General features: G+C 54.7%; 4 protein-coding genes across 6 annotated transcripts in view; 3 read left to right on the top strand and 1 right to left on the bottom strand.

Annotated features, from left to right (window-relative positions):
* LOC143150707 (uncharacterized) overlaps positions 1-2,237 on the top strand; it is a 56,954-nt gene extending 54,717 nt beyond the window's left edge. Inside the window, 3 exon segments of the mRNA XM_076319152.1 lie at positions 1,331-1,498; positions 1,931-1,996; positions 2,098-2,237. Coding sequence (XP_076175267.1) covers positions 1,331-1,498; positions 1,931-1,996; positions 2,098-2,142 — 279 coding nt within the window. The 3' untranslated portion in view covers positions 2,143-2,237.
* Positions 2,238-4,826: 2,589 nt separating this feature from the next.
* On the bottom strand, positions 4,827-5,948 carry LOC143149912 (COMM domain-containing protein 8). The gene is made up of 4 exons (XM_076317729.1): positions 5,741-5,948; positions 5,520-5,681; positions 5,256-5,408; positions 4,827-5,191 (listed from the first exon to the last, which is right to left on the bottom strand). Exons 1-4 carry the CDS (start codon positions 5,807-5,809, stop codon positions 5,027-5,029), a joined length of 549 nt encoding a protein of 182 aa, XP_076173844.1. The 5' UTR covers positions 5,810-5,948; the 3' UTR covers positions 4,827-5,026.
* A 2,175-nt stretch (positions 5,949-8,123) lies between these two features.
* LOC143149948 (protein croquemort) lies at positions 8,124-12,958 on the top strand. The gene is made up of 10 exons (XM_076317844.1): positions 8,124-8,280; positions 9,243-9,429; positions 9,661-9,827; positions 10,465-10,609; positions 10,684-10,887; positions 11,297-11,508; positions 11,661-12,072; positions 12,221-12,294; positions 12,411-12,636; positions 12,704-12,958. The coding sequence occupies exons 2-10, from the start codon at positions 9,313-9,315 to the stop codon at positions 12,848-12,850; spliced, it is 1,704 nt and encodes a 567-aa protein (XP_076173959.1). The 5' UTR covers positions 8,124-8,280; positions 9,243-9,312; the 3' UTR covers positions 12,851-12,958.
* A 718-nt stretch (positions 12,959-13,676) lies between these two features.
* Positions 13,677-20,179, top strand: LOC143149949 (protein FAM151B). Of its 3 annotated transcripts, none has more exons than XM_076317845.1 (5): positions 13,677-13,817; positions 17,809-17,937; positions 18,369-18,601; positions 18,908-19,047; positions 19,136-20,179. In XM_076317845.1, exons 1-5 carry the CDS (start codon positions 13,715-13,717, stop codon positions 19,548-19,550), a joined length of 1,020 nt encoding a protein of 339 aa, XP_076173960.1. In that variant the 5' UTR covers positions 13,677-13,714; the 3' UTR covers positions 19,551-20,179. The 3 variants fall into 3 exon arrangements, with proteins under 3 accessions (XP_076173960.1, XP_076173962.1, XP_076173961.1); XM_076317847.1 differs by lacking the exon at positions 13,677-13,817 and adding an exon at positions 14,692-15,311; XM_076317846.1 differs by lacking the exon at positions 13,677-13,817 and adding an exon at positions 15,379-15,656.
* Positions 20,180-22,023: the final 1,844 nt, after the last annotated feature.

A 22,023-nucleotide genomic window follows, 5' to 3' on the forward strand; every position in this document is an offset into this window, starting at 1 on the left:
AAAATATCATCGGCTCTCCTGTCCCCTGCCCTTATCCGTTTCTCTTCCCGAACACGCGCACAGTCCGTCCGTCCGTCCGTCCGTCCGTCCGTCCGTCCGTCCGTCCGTCCGTCCGTCCGTCCGTCCGTCCGTTCGTCCGTTCGTCCGTTCGTCCGTTCGTCCGTTCGTCCGTTCGTCCGTTCGTCCGTTCGTCCGTTCGTCCGTTCGTCGCCCTCTTCGCTTCGAAGCCTAGACAGATGATCGTCTTCCATTCGACATCGACGAGCTTCGCTCGACGACTGCTTCTCGACGAAGGGTAATCGAACGAGACCGAGACCGACATCCACGTCCGTGCGCGATTTGCACGAATTGCGTCCACCGAAAGAAACGAGAACAACGAACAAAGCGCCGTTGTAAACTCTGTCTCGCCCTCTCCTACCGATCGCCCTCGTACGGATCCAACGTCGTAAAGGTCTCTCGTCGAATGCATCCTTCGATCTGTCGAACGTAATTAACAACGTCTACTCTGTCGCTGACACGTTTCCCGACACCTCCGTCACCGACCATCACCACCAAGATACCATTACTGCCATCACCTGTGTTGTTTGCCTCTTGGTTTTCTTGACAATATTAACACGACTTGTTATTCGAATCGAGGCGTTGAAAAGTAGAGCATCGTAGCTCGACGTATAGAGACAACGAGCGAAACATCGCCCGTGCACTAGTCGAGAAAGATCAGTTTCCGCAGAAAATTAATCTTTTCCTCGGAACGCTGTCACTAATATATAACTCGATAGCCGCTCGACTTTTAGAAATTATAGTAGCGTGAATCTCATTGATAGACGTAAAACACTTGAAAACTAATTTTTTTGCGCGTACGAATAGAGCTGCTGACGTTTAGAACTTAATATCCGTGGCATATAGAACTTATGTTTAGACATTGGTACTATCATGCTCTTTTCGTAATTGCATCTGTTGTGTCGTAAGCATCTTGTATTGCGCATGCAGAGTTTTCTCATCCAAGGGTTTCACCAGCAGAAGAGGGTTTCCGATGATTCTTTGCGGTGTCCGAAGCATGAGGCACGATTCTGTCCGGCCATTCGAAAAACCTCACCGTCAGATTCCGTATGGATACCACCGCGTACGTCGCGAGTACCTACCCGCTCGTCCGCTCACACGCTCACCCGCTTACCCATCAACCTATCCGCGTTGCACGGGATCCTTCGGTTCGAGTGGCCCGACGGAATCGACCTTCGCGTCTTTTGTCCTCGTAGCATGCTGGGATTTGGATTTTAAGCGGACGCAATTCGCTTTCGCAATCGCCTCCTCTAACGAGCAGTTTGTCTTGCAGACCACTCCGGAACCCGAAGCCCCGCTAGAAAATAACGTGGCTCGCGACACCACGACGGAAAGTTCAGAGGAGACCGTCAAGGTCACACCTCCGCCCGTCCTCACCGAGGTTCCTGCTTCTCCACCAATCGCACCGGCCATCACCGAAGATGTTGCCTCGGTAGCCAAGGTATTTCTTCGTTTATCATGATCCCTGTACTTCGTCTCGCGCGTGTGACCGAAACCGACCGAAACCGACCGAAACCGACCGAAACCGACCGAAACCGACCGAAAGTGGGCCGATTATTCGCGAAAAGCAAACTTTCGAAGTAGCAGCGTTGCGCTCACACTTGTCGCTCGCCAAGAATCCCCACTCGCGGCTCGATCTTTCCTTCGTTTCGAAAACGAAGGTAAAGATATACGCGTATGATGATCGCCGAAAGATCGTTCGTGCGGACCGGCGCGAGCGATTCCGAGGCCATTAACGTAGTTTAATGTCCAAAGGAGAATAGAGTGCGAGGGGCCATCTGATAAACATTCGATTCCTACTTTTCCTAACAAGCGAACAATTATCGTTCGTAATTACGCTATTAACCTTCTCGTCTCGTCATTTTTGTTAAAGGTCATCGGAGAGATCAAAATAAGCGATAAGGATATCGCGGCGGTAGTCGTCGAATGTAATACGAACGTAAGTGTGTAGCGGGGAATTGTATCCGTCGGTCCTTACCTATCACCGACCGCGTTCGAACTCGTCGATCCGAATAATCAACGACGTCTTTTTCTTCGCAGGAAATCATCGTGGACGCGCATTACCAAAACAACATGAACGAATAAAACGCCCCCTAACCGAATTGTATTTTGGGAAGAAGAAAGTTCTTTTCTCTCGTTAAAACCAAAAAAGTATATTATATAGATATGTATATTTGGACCATTCCTGCAACTAAACAGAAAATAACGTTCTTTCGTTACGAGCAACAACAAATAAAAGGAAAAAGAAAAAAAAAGGAAAACGGAAAATAAAGAAATGGAACGACGACAACGACGACGACGACGACGACGAAGACAGCGACGACGATGAAGACGACGACGACGACGAAGACAGCGACGACGATGAAGACGATGAAGACGACGACGACGACGACGACGACGACGACGACGACGACGAAGACGACGACGATGACGACGACGACGACGATGACGACGACGACAACGACGACGACGACGACGACGACGACGATGATGTTATCGCTACATCGCGAAAACATTATAGACTTTATAGTAGGCCTATTAATAATTATTAGACGGCATTTGACGATAGGGCGAACACGAATGTTCACGAAAGGTGTTACGGTCGTATTCATCGAAAAGAAAACGGGGTTACGAGGTCGAGCCAAATAAAACGGTTGATTTTCAAAATGCGTGTGTGGTCTTTCGCGGGTGGTTTTAATGTTCTTTTTCTACACGAATATCGTAAACGAGAAATTTTCAACGCCGGATCGTACGTACGGCCACTCATTGATCCATCCATCCACCCACCCACCCAACCGCGAGTTTTAAATAACGCTGTCCGGCGGCAATCCTGCTGTATAGAAATTGAAAAACTGTCATTGTTACTAAACTAAGTCGAATTACGTGATCATCGCGCGGCGGTGGCGACGGTGGCTGTGACGGCGGTGGTGGCGGCGACGGCAGCGGCGGAGACAAAAGCGATTGCGGAAGCGGAAGCGGACACGTGGTAAAGCACGACGCACATTTGGATAGAAAACGATTAAGAGGGAAAAAGGAACACGGTTCATTGCGTATTTCAGGGGAAAAAAGTACTCGTCAAATTGGGCGCGCGCACGCGCGATCACTTATGCTACTACTACTACTACTACTACTACTACTACTACTACTACTACTACTACTACTATTACTATTACTACTTCTACTATTACTGGCTATTGCTATTACCACCACCACCACCACCACCACCACCACCACCACCACCACCACCACCACCACCACCACCACCACCACCACCACTATTACTACTACTACTACTACTACTACTACTACTACTACTACTACTACTACTACTACTACTACTACTACTACTACTATTACTACTATTACTACCTACCTACTACTACTACTACCTACTACTACTGAGATGCGCAGAGAAGCGGAGACCTATGGAATACGAACACCGCCGAGTCGTACAATTGAAATGTTATCTTTGTCGGAATGTGAACACACGAAAAGAGAGACACGACGCGGGAGAGAAAGCAAAGCAAAGAGTGGAAAGGACCCGTTAAAGCGCACGAGTAACGAAACGCTCGAATCGCGATTTCATGGACAGTCGATTGATCAGTTTGCTCGTATTTCTTTCACGATTTTAATTTTTCTTTGTAATCGTACAATCGAGATCGAAAAATTTTATGTTGTAACGGGGAACTGCACACCAACATCCACAACTATCCTCCCCCCCCCCCCCCCCCCCACACACACACACACACAGGCGCGCGCACGCACACAGGTGCGCACACACACACTTCACGTGCACGATTTTGATATGCGCGGAACGCAAGTACACGCAAGTAAGGGGGACAATTACGCGCGAATTATACATACAGACGAACTTATATCGTCGTCCGTCGTGCGGTACACACAAAGGAAAAATAAAAAAAAAAACAAAAATGAAAAAAACAAACATACGTTAAAGTCGAGACAACAGTGTAAGTGAGATATATAATCTAGACATAGAGAAAGCATTTGTGTAAATTCGGCGTTCGTTCGAAATGCTACTTCTCCGTACGAGGAACTACTTACGAGAAAGCCTATTCGTAATTTTATAATAATCATTATAAAATATTGCCTAATTACAATTACGAAACATGCACAATTTACCACTCGAAATGGATTCGTGCGTAACGGATCACCAGGAGTAAAATAATTATCTACGAAAGCTTTTTTTATCAAGACCGTAGCGTAGATCGTAAAGTTAAACAAAAAGCGCATTATATGTAAATGCTCCAAAATCTCAGAATACCTGTAAGTGTTGAAATGGAGCGTGCGTTCACTATGCCCGCGACTGGCATTGAGTTTTAAACGATATATTATTATTAACGAGTAAGGAGAGAAAGAGGTAAAATTAAAAGTTGTATAGTAAACCTTTCATTAAATATATATTGTCCGTAATGATCTTTACAACGAAATTCACCGTTTTTTCGAGAGAAGTTTTGGCGACGAGAGCGAACTTTTTCTTTTTTTTTTTTTATTTGAAATCCTTGAACCTGACTGAGATAATATCTGTGCACTCGCAAACTATCGACCGTTAATTCCGAGGCGTCGTCGACGCAAGCCTCGTTTATTTATTTTGCGCGCCAGAAAACTACAGAATTGTAAACGAGATTTTTGAATCGAATACGCCTCGGACGCAGAACTAGAGAGTCTTCGGTATCTTCGACGAGCAGTTATAATAGTAATTAAACTATTCTACATTTATCTATAACCTATAATAAACTGTGAAACAAATGTACAAGAATGGGTTTTTATTATTTCACGTTTCGGAAGCGTTCTACGATTACATTTTACACATGCATATGTATATTAACGATTATCGACGATAAAAAAGGAGAAACGATTGGTTTCGTTGGACGTTACACTTTACGTATGTACATTGATCCATCGTTTGATCGTTTGATCGTTTGATCGGTTGATCGGTTTCTCGACGAAACTATTGCGTCACCGTTGAGCCTTCTATGGCGTTTATAAAGGTTTCCAGTTCCTCTCTGTTCAATTCTAAATTCAGAATGCGTTTCGTTTCTCGAATTTCGACGGTAAGGTCCAACTGAAGAAGAGGTTCTCTCGAAGAGGCCAATTTGCTCGAACCCATTACGAGCTGTCGACGATAGCTCGATCAGTATCGGAAATATCCTTTTGCGAAAATGGTTTTCGTACGTTACCTTTAATCTCCAGTCGAAATCGATCAACGTTTCGTACTTTTGTTTCGAATACTCTATCGACAAAGCGTTCGTCAACTGCTCTCTTCGCAGTTTCAAACACGTGAACACGCTTCGTTGTATAGGTTCCGGTAGCTCGTGATACTCTTGAGGCATCTGAATCGAAAGAATCGAACGTTAACATTGGCTTCGTTGGGGAAAAGGTTACGGAAAAGGTTACGGAAATGGTTACGGAAATAGTTACGGAAATGGTTACGGAAATTCTACCTTCTCGTCCAGCAAATACAAACAAGCAGGATTCCGTAAGAGTATCGATATCGATTTGTACGTCTCCTCGTACTCTTCTTTGCTCCAATCCACGTTATTCGCGAATCTGTGATAGGATGGCCCTGGTCGGCCACATATTTCGTCCACGCAGGCATGTAACAACTGAATTATACCAACTGATCGTACAGCGGCTAGCAGAATCGTCTCCTCGGGGTACTTACCTCTTGCAAAACGCGAACTTTGTCTTCGCCGAAGAGGTTAAGATACAAAGATCGAGCAGTAGTTTCCATAATTGTTGTTTTTGGAAAACCTCTTCACCTTTGTATCGACAAGATTCGGTGATAAATGTTACTTTACATCGCGGTAAACACGCTAATACGCATTAACTCGAGCTCGAGGTTCCTCGATTCGCGAAAAGTTTACTTTCTCGATAAAACCATCGTTGTATAAAATACGGTGTCGCCATCTAAGAAAAAACCGGTCAAGTTTTTCGAGAAACGGTTTCGGTTCTCGAGCGGTAGATGGCGATACAAGGCGCTAGAATCATTTTTCGGTGGATTCCGGTCGATGCAGCCGGACGTTGCGTCGCGTCGCGTCCACATCGTATCGGTGCAACGAACTACACAAATTGGTAATCGAGGAGTAGAGATGAATAAACGATTCGTCTCGCGAGAGTCGGATTTCAACGGTACACCAAGATATCGTAAAATCTCGGTGGTTTCGGTGCGACTCGTTCGTTCGAGAACGATGAATTTGTCGCAGATTCATCGCTGCGGTCGTCGTTCGTGATTTTATCGAAGCTATCGGTCTCGGGAAATATCGTATCGATGTAACTTCCGTTCTATTCGAAACTTTGTAAACGTTGGCGTTGGAATATTTTTAAAGCGACGATAACACGAAAGACGAGTTACCAACGATTGGCCGAGTTGTAGGCTGTTGCGAGCTTCTCCGCGCGTTGTTTACCGACCTTTGTCGTTTCTGTCCGATACGGATGGTTCCTAAAATTACCGTTCGTAGAACGCGGCGTTTTCTATCGAAAAAATCGAACGAGAAACGGTCCCGAGTCGCAAAAACGAAATCGTTTTCGCTTATCCGTTCGATCTACCGGTAATTCGAGAGCCTTCCGAACGCTTTCCTAAATCGTTCGAAGCCGAAAAATCAGAACCATTCGATAATCGGTGCGGGATCAGACGGAAGACCCGGATCGCGAAATATCGGGTGGGCGGTAAAGGTGGAGCGGGCCGGGGTGGGGAGTGGGAGGATGGTTAGGTTAGGTTCGTCCATCAACCGCACGGATCTTGACAGGCTTCGTAAGAGGCTAAACGGTTGCCCATTGAAAGACGGTACTCCGGTAACGAACGGTGACGAAACGAACACGTTGGAAAAAATACGAGATCGCGTTACACAGAATCCATAGTGTCCGGGTAAACATCGAACGGGAAGTCGGTATTCGTATACAATCGGAAGAAAACGAAAAGTAAAAATAATTGCGCGCGCGTCCCATTGCGCGGAATTATCGAGGTTCCGATGCTCTGGGCGCAAAGTCAAAAGAACGCCAAAGGACCTTACGATCCATTATCGATGTTTACCAGCGATCGTGTCGAAATTATCGAGAGTCGAGGGCTAAAGTCGACTCGCATCGGAGTCGAGAGATCTCTCGTGGCGATACCGGCGCGAATCGCGGAGATATCGAGGCATTTGGGCGCTTATCTGTCACGAAGGAGCCTAGGTTTTACGGTTTCGAGGGTTCGGTCTATCTCCCCTCTCCGTCGAAAAGTAAGCAGAGTCGTCGGGTTCGGACGTTAGACCGAATTCTCCGTTTCGAGAGGCGTCACCGCGCGTTATCTCGTATTCGATTTTCTCGGCCGGTCGTCAACGCGGACGAGAAGAAGCGAACGGTTTCGAAGTTGGAGGGGTTGCGAGGAGGTTGGACGGTGGCTGTCGCGACGAAAATAAATCGTCGAAAGAGAGAGAAAGAAAGCAGCAGAAGACGAGGAGAGTTTATTTCGTTGGGACGCGCGACGCTGTGCAGAGATACACCGACCGTGACATCGTTCTCGGCGAGAACCGGTTCGTAGTCGTACCTTCCGCCGAATACGTAACGCGCGTTTCGTTTTCTCGCGTAAAATTCCGATCGTTGGCGCGCTCGGGGACGCTCGCAACTTGTACGTCTTCGCGGCATTCGCGTACCACGGTCAACGACAGGGGAGCGAGCGGGTCGATTCCGTTTTCGCGTTGGACTCGTCGCCTCGCGTCGTTTCGCGTCGCCTCGCGTCGCCTCGCGTCGCCTCGCGTCGCCTCGCGTCGCCTCGCGTCGCCTCGCGTCTCATCGCGGCGTGTTTAACACGTGGTTGATTTCGAACGGGGTGCTCGACGAGTGCACGTGTCGAGCTGAATCGTCGACGAGACCGCCATCTAGCCGGTCCGCGGTCGGTTCGTCGGACGCTGGCGGACGATCTCGGAGCGCGGTTCGGACACGCCTCTCGGCGGGAAGAAAATCTTTCGAGCGGTATCAACCGCGAGTCCAAAGAGACGACCGAAGGAGGGAAAAGTCTCCCCGAGTGGAGGGGGATGCCGCCAATAGACGCGTTAGATGCAGCCTGTTGATTCATCGGACACGGCAGTAACAGCCGCGCCGTACGGAGCGTTGGACGCGAATCGGGGATAATTCTCGATCGTTGCGCCGTGGTTTCGCGAGCGGAGCAAGGAAATCGTCGAACTCGAGGGGATCCCGACCCGCCTACGAACCTGCTACGAAAGAGTAAGTCGGCCGAAAGTCGAGTCGGCGGGTGTTGGACCGATCGGGTTCTTTGCAGCGGAGAACGTACGAGACGGGTCGTCCGTTCGAAGAGGAGGGCCACCGAGCGAGGCGATACCGGCCGCGCTATCGGGCCCGGAATAATCGTCTCGAAAGGAAACGGGCCGTTAACGAGGAAACAATTTACGGTTGCTCAATTGCGAGCGCGAACAACAAAACGAGTCGACGCGCTGTCCCGTTTCAACGAAAAGGCGACTCGTGTTGGTAAACGTTCGGACGGAAACGGTCGAAACGGTCGAAACAAAGGAGCAGATAATCTTAGCGAGGAACGAGCGATACTCGATACCGCGGATCGATCGTAAAAGTTTCCAGACTCGGCGAGGAATTGGCGCGATATCCTCTCGGTCGTCGGAGGGTTTGGTCTTTTCGCGGTCGGAGGGACGGAGGGACGGAGGGACGGAGGGACGGAGGGACGGAGGGACGGAGGGACGGAGGGTGTTCTCTTACGCTCGGGAATTTATCATCGTACGACTTCTCGAGCGGCAAACGCGTGTAAGGTTTCCTCGGAAGTAGAGACGCGCGATAAACTCGACCTCTCTTTCCTCCGCGCGGGACGAGCGATAATTGGTCCGTGATCTTGGTCGGTAAAGAACGCGGCTCGTTCGGCGCGCGAGACGAAATTTCGCGCGAGCACGGTTCACGGTCGGAGAACCGAACGATAAATAATCGACGACGCGCGTCCAATGGAAAAAGTCGAGGTCGATTATTTTAACGATCGAGCGGTGCGTCGGTCGTGTTTCGGCGAGATGGTACGAGGTTCGAATCGAGGTATCGCGTCGCGTTCTCGTTGCTCGATGGAACGTACCGATGCTCCGTACCTGTCGTAAACGAGGAGCGGTAAAGTCGAAACGCGCAGCTCTCGCGAGTAGCCGCGCGTCTGATCGGTCGCACTTTGGGGTTCGCAGCGCGGAGCAGATCGTAGGGAAAAACGGAGAACGGAGGACGGAGGGCGCGTCTGCGCGAGAACCCGCCACCATGAGGCCTTGGAGGAACAAATCCGTCGGCCTTGGCCTCCTGGGCCTGCTTCTGATCGTTTTCGGCACGTGCGTGTACTTCTTTTGGCCGGCGCTGTTTCATCACTTCCTCCAAAAGGTATGCCGTTGCCGGCCGATTCGAATTTTCCACGCATCGCAAAAACCGGGGGCGTCCTCCCGGGATCGAGAGTTTCTCGCGGATAGCCCCGCCGCGGTGGGTTATCTCCCGAGTCTCGTCCCCCGTCGCGGCGTCTATCGCGAGATTTTTCATTTAAAATCGAAACCACCGACCGAGCACCCTGCGCGACGAGAATTTATCACGGTAATGTACGCGCGTTTTATTCGACAGGAATTGCCGTTGTCGCCGACCTCGAAAGCGTTCAACGTCTGGAACGACACGAGCAGCCTGCCGCCCATCTATTTCAAAATTCGTTTCTTCAATTGGACCAATCCGGAAGATTTGACCGTCAGAGGTACCAAGCCGATCCTCGAGGAGGTCGGCCCTTACGTCTTCCGGTACGTAAGAAAGCGTCCCTTTTCGGAACGAAGTAAAGGTAAAAACGTCGATACGTTTCGCGGAGAAGGATCGGGTACGCGCGCCAACGAATACTAAAACACAGCGCGCGTTCGCTCTCGAGCATCAATTAGTCGTTGCCGCGCGTTCCAAGTTTCCGATATGCGTCACGAAAATCGAGGACTCGTCGACGAAAGAGAGAGATCGCTGCGCTCGAAGCGGAAACATTTGCGTAACACTGGATTTTTTGCTCCGACGCGACTATCGTCCGATCGAGCTATTCGCGATATCGTTCGAGCCGCGAGCGAGTCCGTCCGATCGGCGTTGCCTCGATCGCCGATAACACGGGACACGGTTAACCTCGCGATACGACATCTTAACGAACGCGTCGAACGCGTCGAACGCGTCGAACGTGTCGAACGCGTCGAACGTGTCTCGGTCGTCCGGTAGGCGTAGGCGGCTCCGAGTAATTGTTCGATTAATTACTTTCTCCTTGGTCGCGCCGAAAGGGGAGGAGTACCGTAGACTCGAACGAGTCACCGACCACCCGCTTCGAATGCAACCACCGAGATCGTTCCCCCGTCAGCTTTCGTCGAGCCACCGAACGCGTTTACGTTCACGTTCACGTTCACGTTTCAGAGAGGTACGAGAAAAAGCAAACGTCACCTTTCACCCGGACAACCACACCGTCAGCTATTTCCATCGACGATGGTGGTACTTTGCGCCGGAGCTGAGCAACGGCTCCTTGAACGACCGGATCACGCAATTGAACATCGTCGCGATCGTTAGTATCGGTCGGCTTTCGGTGAAAATGCTTCTCGGTGAAGAGTGACGGGGTCGTTTCCGTTGGTGTTTCAGTCCGCGAAACACAAGATACGATACTGGGAGGAAATGCTGCAAAGTACTCTGTCGTACATGCTGACCTCTTCGAAGGTGTACGCGACCAAGACGGTGGACGAGCTGCTGTTCACCGGTTACGACGACTCGCTGATCAAATTGGGAAGACTGGCGGGAATGGGGGTGGACGTACCACCGTTCGACAAGTTCGGCTGGTTTTACACGGTAAAAGCGGTGTCTCCGTGTCTCGGTTTCTCGATTCGTCGGGTGTCGCGCGTAACCGGAGAAAAGGTCGGTCGAAAGGTTTCCTCCGATCGCGTCGAGGGCGCTCGGAAGGTCGAAGACGCGATTTGCGCCGCGGTAGCAACGGCATTGCAGCCGACGATAAATTATACGCAGCGAGACTTAAATTGCCACTGAATAGGACAGGTCGCGCGTAGGTCGCTGAATGACGAATGAAAAGCAACGGGAGGGCGTATTATGTATTAATTTGTTACGTCACGCGTGCATCGTTTACGACCAATCCGAGGTCGGCCGACCGGCTTTTCCTCCGGCTGTTCCCCCCTTTCTCTTCGCGATAAGGGAAGAGGATCGCCGCCCTCGAGCCAACGGCACCGTCCACCTTCTTTCCCAGAGAAACGGATCGACGATGTTCGACGGCCACTACAACATGGACACGGGTGCCCGGGACATCGGGGAATTCGGCGTACTGAGAAAGTGGAACTATCGGGACACCACCAGGTACTTCAAGAGCCCGTGCAACCTCGTCGAAGGGAGCGCCGGTGAATTCTGGCCCCCGTATCGGACCAAGGACGAGATCGTCCTGTTCAGCGGGGACTTGTGCAGGTCGGTGACCGGTAATCCTCCTTGATCCTCGTTGATCCTCGTTGATCCTCGTTGATCCTCGTTGATCCTCGTCGATCCTCGTCGATCCTCGCGTAGCGTCGAGGCTCGCGACGAGCCGAGGCGTCGGCTCGTTTTATCCACCACCTCCACAGGCCGTTGACGTACGAGTACGCGGAGTCGGTCGATCACATGGGCCTCGAGGGTTATCGATACGTTCTCGGCGAGAAAACCCTCGGGAACGACACGCGTAGACGGTACCCCCACGAGCAGGCCAAGTACATCGAACGGACCACCACCACCGAGGACTTTTTCGAGGCGGAGCACTCCGCGGAGTCGACCGAATCCCCGGACGAAGAGGATCCGGACGTGGTCAACATCGGCAACTGCTTCTGCAACGGTAGGTGCACTCCGGTCGGGCTGATGAACGTCAGCGCCTGCCGTTACGGGGCACCGGTCTTTGTCAGTTTGCCGCACTTCCACAAAGCGGATCTCGACCTCCGGGACAAGTTCGTGGGATTGAACCCCGACGAGGGCCGGCACGACTTCTCCATCACCCTGGAACCGGTGAGTGATCGCCGACCTAACCGACCGACCGACCGACCGACCGACCGACCGACCGACCGACCGACCGACCGACCGACCGATCGACCACTCGATACTCCCACCGCTCGAACCTACCGAACCTATCGAATCGTCCTGCCACTTTTCGCAGACGACGGGCATCCCCCTAAAAGTCTCGGCCCAACTGCAGCTGAACGTGCTTCTGGAACCATCAAAGACCGTGTCGTAAGTACGTTTCGCGTAAACGCGGGTCCAAACGCGTGAGGAGAGGGCCACGGGCGCGCACTCGCGGTTACCGAGCTTCGCGCGAACCATCGCCGGAGATTCACCCTCGCGTTCAGTCTCTTCAAACAGGTACCGACCCTTTACTTCCCGGTGATGTGGTTCTCCCTGGAGGTCGAAGCCACCGAAAAGTTGGTCGGCAACTTGAAGGCGTTGCTCTCGCTCTCGGACGTGTTCGCCTACGTCGGCGCGGTTCTGGTCCTCGCCGGATTTCTCGTGGTGTTCACCGTGACGTTGCTCTACCTGCTCAACAGGCAGCGAGCGAGCTCGATCGTCAGCGGCAAGGTAATCGCAACGCGCGAACGTTCGCGCCACGAACGAACGAATAACCGAGCGAGCGGAAAATTTACAGCCCATCGGAAACAAATCGGAATCGGTGTACTTGGACAAGAACACCGAGAACGAGGACGGCCACGCGAGAAACGATCGCCGGCTCTATCCCAGCTCGATCGAGTGCTTCAACATGGACCTGCAGTCGAAGATTCAGCATCGAAAGTAGAGGACGAAACTTTGAAATTTCGCCGCGGAAACGCTCGCTTCTTTTCTCGCGTTCGCGCTCCCGTTCCCGTTCCCGTTCCCGTTCCCGTTCCCGTTCCCGTTCCCGTTCCCGCTCCTATTTCTCCTTGGACTTCCCAATTCGGTCGGATTCGGGCGACACCGATCTTGCGCCGTTTCGGCGAAATTCTCGGGACCGACGAAAACGACGAACCGAGCGAGAACGCGGCCGCGTTCGCGCGACGAAACAACCGAGACGACCAATCGTGTCAATTCGAAGGTGCCAAACTTTTTCTACGAGTTGTTTTTAGCCGAGATCCCTGCGCGTTCCCCTCGTGCCAAAACACGCGTCTCGAGCCGGGTGTCCCATTTACCGCGTTGCTCGTTTCTCGCTTCTTTTTAAGAAATCAGGCGCGCCCGTCCACCTGGCCGCGTTCGCGGTCCGCAACGAACGCGAAACACCGGTTCTTCCGAACCCCAATGGTTTTCTATTGTATTTTAATAAACGATCCATAATTTTACCACGTTACGCGAGCGATTCGCAATGGGGGAAAAGCCTGCTCCCTTGGTTCCACGACGCCCGAGGAGAACGAAAGATAACGCGTTCTCCGTGGCGGTAGATTTTATCGCCGGTGGGTAAAACGGGTAACTCGGGTAACTCGGGTAACTCGGGTAACTCGGGTAACTCGGGTTACCTCGGGAGGCCCGGCCGACCAGCCGACGGTTCGTTCGCGTCGATGAGCAGCGAGCGGTACGCCTATCGACCGACCGATCGCGCTCGCGTCGCGCGCGATTACTCCTGCGTACTTTCCGTCAAAGTCGACAGTACGATAACCTTCGGCATTTCGGAATCTCCAGCGCGCGATCGATGCCGAACGCCGAACCTTCTCCACGAGACTCGAAATCGAGTTCGTTCCAGCGGAAATCGTATCCCGACTCGGACGTGGTTTCGCGAAGCACGGGGACGCAAGGTGAGCCACCGCGCGAGCTACGCGACGCGACGCCACGCCACGCGACGCTTCCATTTTGCGTTCGTTACCGTACGCGGCGTCGCGAGCAACGAGAGAATCGTTTCTGCGCGGCCGTGAACCGAATCGTTCGGTCGACGAGGAAAATCGAAGCGCGACCTTTCTCTCGATGGATTTTCCATGCGGCGTCCGAACGCGATCTCGGATTATCGGGGGTAGGCGAGAAAGAGGAGAAAAACGCGGCGAATCGAGACGAGATCGGGGAGAAGGGGGACCACGCCACCGTCGACGAGTGGCCGAGAGTCGGCGCGACGCGCTCGAAGATCAATAACCGACGCGAACGCTCGTCGAACGCGTATCGATTCTTTCGGAACGTTCGCTCGCTCGTTCGCTCGCTCGCTCGCTCGCGTCGCGATACGAAGGCGGCCGTGTTCGGAACTGGATCGCGCACGGACCGTCGATAGCGCGACCGATATCCCGTTGAACGATTCCCGAAAACGAAGCGCGCGTTACGCCGAGCCGTAAAATCGAAAAGACGATGGTCGCGTCGAGAGCTTCGAAGAGGTATCCTCGAGCGCTCGAGAGAAAAGGAGACCTTCGACTCTTCCGACAAAGGAGAAGCGTTTTCCATTGTCTCGAGAAAACTCCCATTTTTCTATCGTCTCGGGTTCGCTCGGTCCCGTAGCTGCGAACAACCGAAAGGGCACGTGCACGCGTGTGCGCACGCGCGCGCACAGAATCGGCATCGAGACGGAAAACTCGGTACGAGTCGAGGACGAGTCCCGGGGGTGCGGTCGACGTTACCGTCCGATTGTTTTCGCAACGGGTCTCGGTCGACTTTCTCCTCGCCCGGAAGAAATCCGAGGTAGCCTCGTGGCGAGGCATCGTCTCCGGTTTTCGGTCGGCTAATCGGTCGAAGCCACGGGTCTCTCGGTTCCGTTCCGGTGGATTCATCGGTGGTCGTTCGAGCGCGAAATTGGCGGGAGTCGGTCTCCCCTCGATCGCGCACCCTCGACGGATGTTCCGGCTCCGAGGGTCCCGCGATTCGAAAAACGTCCCCCGTCGACGATCGTTGCGCCGCGGTCGCGTTTCCCAAGGGGGACGGTGCTCGCGAGGAGAAGAACACCTCGACTAGCGCGCAACCATCGTACGGTACGAAAACCGTGAGCTCGCGCGTCGCTTTCTTTCGATTCGATTCACGCGTTTCGCCCTCTTCCCCCTTTGGCGTCGAGAGGGGCCCCCTTCTCGCGATCGTTCGATTCAGGCCACGTTTCACCGACTGTCTGGGAGCGCGAAGCGTCTGGACACGCGTGTGCACGCGGCGGCGTGGGTCCCCGTGCACCGCGAAACATGGTCAGGAGTGCCGTGCACGCGGCTCCGGCACCGTATTGTGCGTACGCTCGGATTTGGAGGATCGGTCGACGCCACGGGACGACAGTCAGTCGTTTCGAGGCTGCCGAGTTGACCGGGTGTCGTCGAGCGACCAGAGCCGCGCCGGTACTGTTACTACCACCACCACCACCGTCCTTACCGCTGCTACCGCCGCTACTGCTACGCGTTACCTGCACACTCTCCTCTCTCTCTCTCTCTCTCTCTCTCTCTCTCTCTCTCTCTCTCTCTCTCTCTCTCTCTCTCTCTCTCTCGGTCTCTCTCCCGCCCTGTCCGGCCGTTTCCGTCTTCGTTTCCCGAGTCAGTACGGTACGTAGCCCGTGTTCGTCGTTGCCCGCGACGCCGTTCGTCGGCTTCCTTCTGTCCATTTCTCGCCACGAGGAACTCACCGAAGGACCATGAACGGGCCACTCTGGACCGTGACGACCAATCTCCTTCTGCTGGCGTCGATTCGTAAGTTGCATTCGTCGCGATCGATCGCGGGAAATAGGAAGGAACGCTTTCGGCAAATTTCCGGAAGAACGCGCCGGAACGCGCTCGAACGAGCCGTGTTCTCGATCCATTCGGCGCTCGTTTCGCGCGTCGCGATCCGTTCCGAGTTTTCGTTTCGTATCGATTTCGTTCCAGTACGGGGTCGCGGGTCGGCCGACCGCCCGTTGCTCGAGTCGAGTCGAATCGAGTCGAGTCTCTCGATTTCCGGGAAAAATTACGCGAAACTCGCTCTTCGAAGAACGCGCGCGCTCCACCGCGGTTTCTTTTTTCTCGCGCGAGTCGAGTCTCGGCGATCGAGAGCCGGGGAACGCGATCGATTTCGAGATCCACGAGCTGTCGCGCGGAGCGCAACGCGAGCCGATTTTCTCCTTTTTCCTTTTCTCCGCGTGTCTCCTTTCTTTTCGTCGGCGCGCACGGTGCTGGAATTTTCCAGCGCTTTCGAACGGAGCGAGCCTCGGCGGCGTTCGTTATCGCGGTCGGCACTCAAAAATAAATACCGCGGTCGGGACCGTGGCGTCGACGCGGCGCACCGTGCAAAAACCCGACGAAAATAAACGCTCTTTACCGCTCGGTTTCGGTCCTCTTTCGTCCCGAAAGTTCTCTTCGGGTTCCGATCGTTATCGTTTCGCGGAACGAGGTAGGATTCCCGCGCACCTTGCGGGAAATTCCATCGAAACGAGTTTATCTCGCGAGCTCTGGCGCCCCTCCACCCGCGAAGAATCTCGAGACTCGGACGGATTTCGTCGCGCGACGCGTTATCTCGAGTCGACGAACGATAGCGTCGCCGGTAGAACGTACTCCGAGGCAGGTGCTGCGCGCACGGATACCGAAACAACGCGATTTCACCTTTCGTCGCGGCGTTCGAATCCTCGAGCCGTTCGGGTTACGAGGAGAACCGCGACGAGAAACGCTCGCCGATCGATCCTCGCGTTACGGACGCGTTACGGACGCGTTACGGACGCGATACGGACGTATTAATAGTACTAATTGGTCCAATCGACCGACTCGGGGATCGATACCTCGAGTTTTTTTACTCGACGATAATAAAGGCGATAGCGCGCATCGTCGGGACGCCGTAATTTCTAAAGAAGTTACGAAGCGCGTCGAGTCGCGTCGAGTCGCGTCGAGTCGCGGCGTATCGTTCGCCGTAAATACGATTATAGATTTCTGGGAAGAGGGACGGGAGACGCGGAGACACGGGCTCGTTGTCGGGCGACGCAACCTTTCGCCGCGATCGGTACCGATCGGAAAATGCGAGAAATCCCGAGATATCGCGTTCGACGCGAACCGGGGTAAACGAGTCGAACCGCGGGTCCCCCGAGACCGGAACGCGAAACCGGCCGCGACGGTTTCCTTACCTCGGTCTCCCGCGTTCCTCGCGGCCGTAACGAAACCGCGGAACGAGGCCGAAAACCCGACACGCTCGAAACGAATCGCCGAATCGATAACCGATAACGGGCAACGCGTTCGCGAAGAGGCACCCTCTCTCCGAGACTCGCGGATCATCGATTCGGAGCCGAGGAACCGACCAAGGACCCCGACGGTAGGAAAGGTACGCGCGACGACCACCGTCTTCCGTTTACCGAAAACACCAACGACGACACCACCACCTGACCCAACCGGTGTTGCGCAACCACCGCGCCAGTTACGTATCGCGTCGCGTCTTACGGAGACGAACGATCGATCGTTCGTTCGGGCAATGTGAGCGTCGAGAGCTCGAACTCGCCTCGGCTGCCGAACACTTCGCGGAGAGTATCGCGTTCGATCGCCTCTCGAGGGTCGATCGAAACCACCGTGTCTCGTTCGATGGTATACGCGGTGGACGACGCGTACGCGTAAGAATCGAACCACGAGGAAGTCCATCGCGTTTACGATCGATCTCGAGGCTCTCTCCTCTCTCCTCTCTCCTCTCTCCTCTCTCCTCTCTCCTCTCTCCTCTCTCGGGAGACGCGCAACGAGCAAAGTAGGCCGAGATTCCCCGGTTACCGGCCCCGACCCCGAACATTCGGGGAATCCTCGCAACGAGCGGCGTCTTCGCGAGGAATTACGAGTCGGCTCGGTCGCGGAGCGAAAGCTCGAGCCGCCTCGAGTTCCCTTGGTTTTTCTGTTTCAGAAATGGTCGCGTGCACCGACTCGACCGCGCCGAGAAACTTTTTCCGCGACATCGATGGCAATCTGACGCGGATACGATGGGCTCACGCCGTTAACGCACGAGCGAAGCTCGACGAAGCGCTGAAGGACGGTGAGTAAGCCACCGAGAGGAGGGAAACCGCGATTCCCGCGAAAACGGGAAGAAGTTTCGTTCTCCGTTTCGGTACTCGGTCGCGCGATCCACGGTCGAGGACGAACGACCGAGCGAGCGAGCGAGCGAGCGAGCGAGCGGCCTTGACCGAACGCTCGATTTCGTTCCGAGTTGGCAGCGAGCGAGTCCGAAGCGTCGTACCGCTCGACACCGCCACCCTCGGAGAAAGTCGAATCCGTCGTTGGCTCTCCCAGCCTCTTTAGGCGCGATCGATATTCCAGTTGCGCGTGCAACGCTCGCGCCCGCCGTAACCGTGTTTCTCTTTTCGCGGCGCGTGGCGCGTGGCGCGTGGCGCGTGGCGCACGGTGCACGGTGGCGTCTATCGTTCTTCGCGGGAACAACGTCGAAAAGAGGATTTTTCTTTTTCGAAGGTAACGTCGCGATGCTGGAGGGCGACGTTTCACTGGGCAACGTCACCGGCACCAACGCCGCCGACGCGGTTCCGATAATGGCCCATCCACCTGCCGTCACGAGCGATCTGTCGCTCGAAGATTTTCTCAAGACGGTCGTCGAGTCCAAGACCGGCAAGGGTATCAAACTCGACTTCAAGAGCATCGAGGCCTTCGAGGCGAGCAGACCCATCTTGGAGAACAAGAAGAACCTCGTACGTAACGCGCGACCGTTTACGACGCGTATTTTTAGACGCGACTCGAACACCGCTGGCGAACCGTTCGCTCGACCGACCGACCGACCGACCGACCGACCGACCGACCGACCGACCGACCGGATCGATTCGAGCCCGCTCGAGAACGCTCGAGAGCTATTTCGGTCCCGATCGTCGAAGGTTCCCGCAACGCCGACAATTCTCGCCGTTCGCGCGCCACTTTCCAGCCTCGAGTCGCTTTTATCGATAGTTTGCGTCCCGACACCGAACTCTCCCGCGTCAACCGTGACGTTTCTTCCTTTTCAGCTCGCGTTCCCCGTATTCCTCAACGCGGACATACTTCCCGGACCGGTAAACGCAACCACCGTACCGGTCGACGCAAAGTCCTTCTTGTCCGGAGCCAAAGCGTTCCCGAATTACACGTTGTCCGTTGGCTGGACCACCAGGTAAGCTCGATCGACGAGTGACAGACGAGACTCCGACGAGACTCGGGAGCCACCGAGTTTCACGATTTCGACGAACGGTGGGTTTCAGATACGGCGTCGAGGCGAACGTCACCGAGGGTCGGTACACCGCGGAGCAGATCGACAAGATGATCGACACTCTCGCGGAGCAGAATCTCACCCAGCCGATAACTTATCCCGTAAGGGCCGGTCCGGCGGCGAACGACATCGAGGCGATCGAGTCGCTGACGAAGAGGAGCCCCGCCGTTAACGACGCGACTCTGACCGTCTGGTCGGCCGAGGGCGACAAAGTCGACGCGGAACGGCTCTCCGCCCTCGTCGAACGAGTCGGCGTCGACAAGGTCTACCTCGACGTCCCGGACGATCTGGCCAAGAGACTCCGGTTCTCGGGAGCGTCCGGCATCGACGTCGCCTCGACGACGATCGCGACGACGATCGCCGCGACGATCGCCGCGCTCCTCGCGACGATGCCGTTCGGGGTATGAACCGTTCGGTCTCGTCTACCGTTCACGGAAGAGATTTACGAAACGAAACCGCGCGTCCGTTCTTTCCTCGAAATCTCTACCGACGAACGGAACGAACATCGAACCGTCGCCGCCGCCGCGAAGAAAATCAAAGCTATTCGAGCGATCGTCGACGCCCAACGATGTTTCCTCATCGGCGTCTCGGTCGCGAACCTTTACGTTTTAGCACGTAAGCTCGATCGCGACACGTTTTTACGAGTACGGTTTTCGGAGAGCTATCTCGATCGCGTCGAAAATAATTCCGCTTCGCGCCCAACCACCGCTCGCGTACTTACCTCGTAATATCGCACTTTGTCCGTTTTCGGAGACGGTCGTTCGTCGTTGTCGCGTCTCGTCGCCGGGCTTCGTAGATCTTCGCCGAAGCTCTCGCGAAAACGCGATCTCGACACCTATCCGAAGCATCCGTTTCTAGTTCTCGAGAGGCGAAATTCTCTTGCGCCGCGAACGAAAAGAAAAGCGGCGCGCGTTAGTCTCTACCGGTAAGCTGTAACGCGTACATCTGTAAGCCAAAGGATTCGCGCGGGTGTAAGATACGGCGCGTCGGTGCGCCGCGTTTGATAACGAAAGAATAAAATGGTGCGCAAACACTCGACGAAAGTTGTTTCCATCGTTTCCTTCGCAGTCGGATACGGCTCGATTGGAAACGGTCCGATCCCTCCCAACGCGAAGAACGAGGTTTCCGCGGTAGCGGGACGAAAGCCGGAAACGGGAGTCGAACGTTGAATCGGCTCGATCCCGGCCCGGCCCGGCCCGGTCCGTTCCTAATCCCGCGAATCGATGGTCGGTCAGGTGCCGCGTGTCCCGGAATACGATAGGATGCGGGTCTACGTGTGCGGTCTCCCACGTTTCTCGTTCTCGTTCTCGTTCTCGTTCTCGTTCTCGTTCTCGTTCTCGTTCTCGTTCTCGTTCTCGTTCTCGTTCTCGTTCTCGTTCGCGTTCGATCCTCGGGGAGAGCTTGCCCGCGGACCGAACGCTCTCGGCCCTACGATATTTACGCTACCGTATAGCAGGAAGGACGCGAGCCGGATCTCGCAGCCGTTCGTCCCGCGATCAGCCGCGCGTTTCGTGGCTCCGGAAGTTTCGAAAACCCAAGGGGGAACGCCGTGGGAACCGTGGGAGGTGTCGACTCGACCGGGCTCCCGAGATCCTCGAGCCTCGCCGCCGACCGAACGACCTCGAGAGACGGAACGACGCGTTCCTCGCGTTCCTCGCGTTCTCCGCGCTCGGCAGGTGCACCGTGCGAAATAGGATTCGTCGCGGCACGCTTTGCTCGCGATACGCGACGACGTCGGGGTTTCCGCTACCGCGGAAACGTCCACGGGAATCTCCGGAGAGAAAGAATCGCCAACTCGCCTCGTCGACACGCCGAACCCGATTCCGGAGAACGGCGATGCGACCTACAAGCACAATCTGCCGAGATAACCCCCTGAACCTGGGAACAAGTTTTCAGATCGAAAGCGACGTGCCGTGCGTCGCGTCGCGCCGTCTCGCCTCGCCTCGCCTCGCCTCGCCCCGACCCGACCCGCCCCGCCCCGTCCCGCCCCGCCACACCATGCCTCGCCTAGCCTCGCGTCGACCCGATCTCCGAACGTTTTCTCGTAGATTCGCGCAATCTCGACCGAAACGAACTTGCGACTATTTAGCGCGGAGCGATCGGTGACCGGCGGAAAGTTACTCGCGATCGATTTCGAAGCGCGCGCGCGCGCGCGCGTCACAGAAAGAACGCGGTGGCCGGTCGATCGTATCGTTCCTCGTTCGGCAACCTAGCCTATTTTCCGTTCGAAGCGTTCGGCGATGAGCGAGGATCGAATCGGAGCGGGCGGCGTGTTTACTCTATCGTTGGGCGCATCGCGGCCGGGTTCGGGGGGCGACAAAAACCGTCCGACGACCTCTCGGTACGCGACGAAAAACCAGTCCCCGTTGTACCGGTTGCAAGCTCGCCGCCGCGATCCTATCGACCTCTCGTTCTCGCGTCGTGCCGCTCGACCGGATTTCGTGCTTATCCCGATCGTCTCTGAATGGCGACGCGAAAGTGAATGAGAGTGGGCGCGGCCGAAAGGGCGACCGCTCGAGCTACTATCCCCGCGCGTCGTCGCTCGCGCGAACGATCGTAAAATCGAGACATCGACGTCGAGGTCTCGAGCCGCGACGGCAACACGTGTTACCAAAGATAACCCGAGATAAAGAAAAACGCGGAGGACGACGGCGAACCGACGCCTTCGATCGACCACCGATCCTTTCGCGAAAACGCGAAACGAGTCCCTTCTCCGTACGCGCGATCGAGACGGCTCGGACGCTTCGGAAACAACCTTTCCTTTCGCGCGTCCAACAGTCTTACGAATTCCTCTCTCTTCCTCTCCGTCGCGGTTCCGTCGACTCCAGCGAACGGCCACTAATATCTTTCCTTGGCGTTTCGCCGAGTCGCGGCCACTTT

Source organism: Ptiloglossa arizonensis, chromosome 8 (genome assembly GCF_051014685.1).
Source record: "Ptiloglossa arizonensis isolate GNS036 chromosome 8, iyPtiAriz1_principal, whole genome shotgun sequence".
In the NCBI taxonomy this organism is placed as follows: domain Eukaryota; kingdom Metazoa; phylum Arthropoda; class Insecta; order Hymenoptera; family Colletidae; genus Ptiloglossa; species Ptiloglossa arizonensis.